The sequence below is a fragment of the Tupaia chinensis genome, unplaced genomic scaffold (genome assembly GCF_000334495.1).
Source record: "Tupaia chinensis unplaced genomic scaffold, TupChi_1.0 Scaffold147608_1, whole genome shotgun sequence".
In the NCBI taxonomy this organism is placed as follows: Eukaryota; Metazoa; Chordata; class Mammalia; order Scandentia; family Tupaiidae; genus Tupaia; species Tupaia belangeri.
This window is the reverse complement of record NW_006207460.1, coordinates 1,286,146-1,292,779: the sequence shown is the minus strand read 5'-3', so window position 1 is coordinate 1,292,779 and position 6,634 is coordinate 1,286,146. Positions and strand designations below refer to the sequence as shown.

Genomic DNA, 6,634 nt, shown 5'->3' with positions numbered 1-6,634 from the left:
TCTTTCCCTCTGGGCAAGAAGGTGAGCACAACGCACAACTTCATCAGGCAGGATCGCACAACTTCATCAGGCAGGATCGTGGGGATTAAGCCTGGCCACACGTGCCCTGAGGTGCACAGCTGGCCTGCATAGCACAGTGTCTCTAGGGTCATTTGAGGAGAACAATGGCGGTTTTCTGTTATTAAGAGAATGAAAAACACTAATATTGGGGTTCAGAAAAGTCATGTTGCATTTTACATAGAAAAACATAGAAAAAATACATCATGACTTCTGACAACCTGATATTTGTCTCACTTAGCAATACTGTGAGGACCCTTCTGGAGTCCAGGGTTGGTCTGGGAGTCTGGATGACACAAGCTCTGCATCCAGATTTCATCTTAGCTTTCCTTAGCCTCCATCTAACTGGTCATCTTCATCCTTATTTCCCAGAGTTCTGCCTTTTTCATTTTTTTCTCTTTCTCGCTAATTCAAACTACCTTTCCAGACCTTTTTCCACTTCACTTCTAAGCAGGGTTTCTTTGCACAGTCAGCCACTCCCCACATACCCTGATCACCCTGCCACACACACAGTGCATAGGTCCTGCACTTGGAAAGGGCCCATTCTGGGTTTAAAGTTCTGCTCTTGGGTCAGCTGATGACAAGGGGGCTAGGTGATGGATCCCACACTGCCGACTCTGTAGTTTGAGTCTTGGACCGGGTGGCTTGCAGAACATAATGGGTGTATGTATATGCATGCCCAGAAAGAGGAGAGTGAAGGAGAAGGGATTGTGGCGTGAGCATCCTCCCTGGGGGCTGATTTCTCACTTTTCCTCTCTTTGTCTCCCTCTGGCAAGTGCAAGGACCCTATAACCAAAAAACTTAAAAAAAAAAAAAAAAAAAAGAAGAAGAAAAGAAAGAAGAAGAAAAGAAAGAAAAAGAAAAGCTCTGCTCTTGCCATCTGGAAAGTCCTATTAACTTTTAAGCAAGAGGCCCCACATTTCCATACTGCATTTGGGCCTGACAATGATGTAGTCAGTCTTAGTCCCAAGTGCCAGGGATGGAGAAGAGCAGCTCCTAGATCTGGGTTGGCATCTTTCTCTTGGGTCTGACTGCTATCCCTGAGAGATAAGCTCCTGCACTCCCACCCGGACACTTGCTCAGCTTTGGTTAGCTAAAATGTGATCTCTGACCCTTGGCAGATTGCCCACATTGCTGTCACCCTGACCCAAACTGTTTGGTTTCTGCAAATGCAATCACTTTCATTTCTGCAATCTACCCTGCTCCCTGCACATCCCCCCCAAGATTTACAGAGTAGCAGCTGCTGCCATCCCTCTGCACACAGACAGCTGACTCGCCTGCTGATTGTGAACATCCCAGTAATCCAAGTGCTAATGGTATTTATTCAGTCCAGCCGGCTTAGCCCCGAACAAGGTTTATTCTCATTTATCGTGTCGGAGACGAGCTACGTCCTTAATATCCTTCTGTTGACTTTGAGCACACCAGCACCACTGATGTCTGCGAGGCATGCCAGGGCCCTGCTCTTTTAACTCACTCATAGCCCCAGCTGTCAGGACACCCACCTTCCAGCCAGCAGGACTGGCCTCCTCAAGGCATGGCTACAGCTCTGGCCCAGAGACCACCGGCTGGAGGGGTTTGGGCTGGCACATACATGCTTGAAGTGTCTGGCCTGAATAAAGCTGTGCTCTTAAGGTTGTGATCTGGCCTCTGTGTAGCAAGCCTACTCTAATAATACTCTTTCAGCCACAACACACTGGCTAGCATTTTGGCATTTAATGATTGTTTTGTTTTGTTTTGTTTTTGAGACAGGGTCACACTCGGTTGTCCAGACTGCCCTCAAACTCACGATCCTCCCACCTCAGTCTCCTAAGTAGCTGGAATTGCAGAAACCACCTCCATCTCTGGAGGACCTTGTCTCTGCTACTCCAAGAGCCTGTGAGAGGTGGGGCTTCTTAGTGGTGCGCCCTATTCTTTTTTTTTTTTTGGAGAGGTTTTCGCTACAGGGCGCGTGCACTCGCCAGACAGACAGAGAGAGACATAGAGACAGAAAGCGAGAAATCACCCCCCAGAGGGGATGGTCACGCCGCAATCCCTTCTCCTCCATTCTCCTCTCGGGATCTTGGGCACGCACGCACACGCGCCCGGCGTGAGTTTTAAGCCACCGGGTCCGGGACGCGAACCGCGGTCGACTACATGGGAATCCAGCGACATAGCCATTACGCTAACTGCTGGTTCCCTACCCTATTCTATTTTTAGCACAAGGTAGTCTTAGCCTTGCCTCACAGGTGAGGAAACCAAAGTCCAGAGACTTGTCTGAGGCCATCAACATTGTTCACAAGATTCCCACAGAGGGTCCTCCAGGCTCTAGCCGCTGCTCTCCCTAAACCTCACTCTGAGCTCTTTTAAGCATTACTTTCCCCAAGGTGCACAGCTCTGAGCGTTCCGAGCCCAACACTGAGCTGCTTGAGGGAGGGGAGTTCTTTGTGGGAGCAGGTTGGTGTCTACCTTGGGGGTGGACTGCCCGGGAAATAGCCAGCTCCGCGGTTCCTTCTTGGACTAAGGGGCACCTGGCAGCAGATCTGGTCTTTCCCGCCCTCTCTCTGTTCTGTTTCCTCATCACCTTGACTGGGCAGCACTAAAAGTCTGTTTTCTGGGTATTTCATGGGCCCTCTGAAGCTATGAGCCCTGGGGCTGGGCCCAGAGAAACTGGGTCCTTGTTAAAGCCGGCCGTGTGAGAAGGCCAGGTGTGCCACAGGCACTGTCCCACTGTACCCACCAGGCCCTTCGGGGTTCTGCTGCAGGTGAAGAAGCAGGTCCACTGCTTTAGGACCGAGATCGCAGCAACTCTGAAGAGTGTCATCAGGCTTTCCCTCTTTCTTTCTGGTTTCCTCCTCCTGTAATTGAGCTCTAGTCTTCTCTACTCTAATTGAGCTTTCCTCCATGGGGATGGGGTGGATGGGCTGCTGCTGACCATGGATAGGTAGCTCCTGGCTTATATCAACCTCCCTTCTAGAAGAGAGAACTTCTGTCTGTCCTGGCTCCAATATGGAAATGGAAGGGTTCTGGTTGCCCAGCCCTGGGCGATTCCCTCAGGCCATGATGAAAGGGCACTGTGATGGGCTTTCTGCGTCACTTCTGGAGGGTCCTGTCTCTGCTGCTCTGAGAACCTATGAGAGGTGGGGCTCCTCAGGGTGCTCCCTGCAGCTGAGACGATGTCGAGCCTCAGAGCTCCCCTTTGGTAGGCACCACTTGATGTTTGTGTGAATTTCTTCTCGGTGCATCGTCTTCTCTTTCTAGACCCTGCTTGTCGTGGGTGAGTGTTCCTTAGGCACATGATGGCAGAGACGGCCTAATTAGTGTACGCTTTGATGAAGCAGCTGCCTTTCTCTAGTGGGGGGGCGGGACAGGGGGCAGGGAAGAGGCTCAGCCTGCAGGCTGCCCTGCATCGGCGCCCACCTGCCTGTCTGGAGAGGAGCTGTCAGCCTTCCTTCCCCAGGGACCCCAGCCCTTCTCCAGGCTGCTGCTCAGACACAACACGAGCTGGAGCTGCAGCAGGACAGGTCGGCATCCACCCTGTGCTGCTTTCTGGCTGAGAGGATGCAGAGGGACCCACAGGGATTTAAAGAACCTCCCATTTTACAGTAGGAAAATTGATTGAGCGTGTGAGGCCTGTGTTGAGCCTTGAGGCTGCCTAGTAGGAATAGGAGGGGCAGGCCATCTTCTAGAACCGACTCAAGCCCCATCGTCCTCCCTTTTGGCCAGTTTTGCAGAGCACTTGCTGTGTGCCTTTGGGCAGTGGTGCGGTGTTCAGTCTCTCTCGTTACCTTCCTCCCCATTTTTCAGGGTTTGGGACCAGGAGCCAACTCTCTCTGATTTGTTTTTGCATCCCTATGTCTTGCCTTACTCTCCAGGATGCCATAAGGGCCCCTGGTTAGGGGTTTTGGGAAAGAGGAGGTGTTTTGCGGGGATTCTTAGGGAGCTGCGGCCATGCCAGGATAAGGCAGCCAGAGGTATACTGAGACTTCAGTAGACTTCAGTGCCATCTGTGGGCTGGCTGGGTAGGAATGGCAGCCATTGTCAGACCTCTGGACTGGTCCCTCCTCTTGAGGCTGGTCTCAGGCTTTGTGTGCGTCTGCCCCCTCCTCTGGGACCTCCTAAGTGGGCTGCTGAGGAGGGGAGCCCTGACCTTCACCATAGAGGTCCCTGTGTTTGGTACTTGCTCCCTAATTGATCATTAATGTGATCTTAGAGAGCAGGGAGCCAGTGAAAGGCTACCTTGCTGGTGTTCCCAGCCATGTCCGCTGCCTGGTATCCTGCTCTAGTGGAGGCTCCCTACAGGCTCCATCCTTTCATCCAGGAGGGCTGCGGCTGAGATGTTTGTTTCAATCATGTCACTGTTTCTCCAGCCCAGGATGGGGCAAGGAGTTCCCGAGGCAGCCCTGGGTGCTGAGCGTTTCAGTCTTGCCTGCTTGTTTTGTGGTCCAGTCGTGTGGGCCCCACACTGTGGCAGGCTCTGTTCTGAGTGCCAAGAATACGGGGCAGCAGAATCACGGCGGCGCTCTCACAGAGCGCAGGACCTCGTGAGAGGCAACTGGTTTAGGATATCCTCGTTATTCAGAGCGCCCGGGATCTTGTCCTTTCCACCTACTTCCTCCCACAAGCATTGTCTGTGCACTGCATGCTGACCCAGGAGAGGGGAGCCAACCATTAGGAACTGTCTCCCAGTATGTGACACAGCTGGGAACCTGAAAGGAGGCGCCTCCCACACTGGATGCATGAAGAAGGCTTCTCAAGGGAGGGATGTTGAAGTAGCACCTTTGGTGTCAAAATGATCTTAAGTGATAGAGGTGAATTACTGCCCCAGGTCACCCCAGCTCATTGGATGCTGGGAGATGGCACTGGGGTGGGGCTCTTTGCCCTGTCATCTGTGCCCTGGGCTTTGTACCAAGTGAGTCCACACCCGTAAGTCTGCTCAACTGAGTTCTAGCTTGTCCCAAGGGGAACCTCCCCTGTGCTCCTTGTTTTGCCTAAGGGATTGCTGGGGTGATGTCAGCTCCTAACTGCCTGGACCCCTAATGGGGCAGAGTGCTCATGCTTTCCTGTGCTTCCTCCCCCAGCAACCCAAAGGTTCAGGTGGAGGCCATTGAAGGGGGAGCCCTGCAGAAGCTGCTGGTCATCCTGGCCACGGAGCAGCCTCTTACTGCAAAGAAGAAGGTGTGTTTCTATCCCTTCCCTCCTGTCCAGCTTCAAGCGTAACTGTGGGACCTGAGAGAAAGGGCCCTTTTCAGCCTGTGCATGTCACCCTGGGGTGGGGGGCAAGTGTCGTCTGCTACACTCAACCAAAGCAGGTGGCAGCGTGTCAAGGTTCCTGGAGGCCTGGGTGCAGCTCCAGGGATGCAGCCTGGGGCCCTGGCCTCGGCTTCCAGCCCTGGGCATCTGTCTACTCATTGGGTAATGAGGATGGTATCTGAGGTCTCTCCTGGCTCTCAGTCCTGGTTCAGGGGTATTGGTTGGGGCTAGGAAGATGGGTGGTGGGCTAGGCTCACTGGGACATTTCTAGTTGCCTTTTTCAGGGTTGTGGCAGGTCTAGCTCTATGTGGCCCTCATCTGACCCTGGGTCTGTGCCTCTCCAGGTCCTGTTTGCACTGTGCTCCCTGCTGCGTCACTTCCCCTATGCCCAGCAGCAGTTCCTGAAGCTGGGGGGCCTGCAGGTCCTGAGGAGTCTGGTCCAGGAGAAGGGTACCCAGGTGCTGGCTGTGCGTGTGGTCACTCTGCTCTATGACCTGGTCACAGAGAAGGTGAGTGCTCAGGCCTGCCCTGTCCTCCTCCACCACCTGCTTTACTTTCTAGGCATATGACCCAGGCCCCCTTCAGAACCTCCTGTCTTTCCATCTGTCTAAATGGATGGATGGTCAGTCAGATGAGTGGATGGATGAATAGAAGAGATTTGGAACTTCAGGGAGGTTGTCTTGTGGGGAGCCCTGTAGAAGCTGGGTAATCCTGGCCATGGAGCAGCCTCTAACTCCTAGAAGGTGTGTTTCTATCCTTTCCCTCCTGCCCAGCCCCAGGCTTAACTATGGGACCTGGAAGGGATCCACAGTTAAGCTATAACCTGAGGTCTGGTGGGTGGGAAGAGGAAGGGGAGCTTGACCATGATCAGAGCCAAATGTGCAAGCAGAGGGCTCCACATGACCAGAGACCAGGTCAGGGCCAGGCTCTTCATGGACTGAAGGCATAGGGCCAGGCTGGTGAGAGCAGGAGGGAGGCCATGGCGGCAGCCAGGAGGCCAAAGAACTGACTTACGATTCTAGACATGGGGAGAGGCCTCCTTTGGGAGCTTTGGCTCCAGGCAGGGGCTTAGAACAGCTGCCCTTGAGAGCCCTGGGGGCCCCATTTGATTGCCACCTGGGGAGAGACTTGGCGCTCAGCCCACTTTGGCCTTTGCAAGCCTGAGAAGTGCCTTCATTAAGAAGGGCAGAGGAAAGGCAGCCAGGCCTGGATTCTCAATTCAGCTGCTGCAGAGGGCATTGGCAGGGCTCTCTCAGTTGCGTCTCTGGGGCCACACACACTCCAGAATGGCCCTGTGCTGACCGGCAGCCCCTGGACCTGCTGCTCAATGCCGACGGCGAGGCGACCA

The 6,634-nt window shown here is 53.7% G+C and overlaps 1 protein-coding gene across 1 annotated transcript in view; it reads left to right on the top strand.

The window, feature by feature from the left end:
* The first annotated feature begins 3,042 nt into the window (after window positions 1-3,042).
* LOC102502830 (nucleotide exchange factor SIL1) overlaps window positions 3,043-6,634 on the top strand; it is a 5,965-nt gene continuing 2,373 nt past the window's right edge. Inside the window, exons 1-5 of the mRNA XM_027768843.1 lie at window positions 3,043-3,235; window positions 4,247-4,305; window positions 4,483-4,577; window positions 5,082-5,211; window positions 5,631-5,795. Coding sequence (XP_027624644.1) covers window positions 3,043-3,235; window positions 4,247-4,305; window positions 4,483-4,577; window positions 5,082-5,211; window positions 5,631-5,795 — 642 coding nt within the window. The remainder of the gene's footprint in view (window positions 3,236-4,246; window positions 4,306-4,482; window positions 4,578-5,081; window positions 5,212-5,630; window positions 5,796-6,634) is intronic.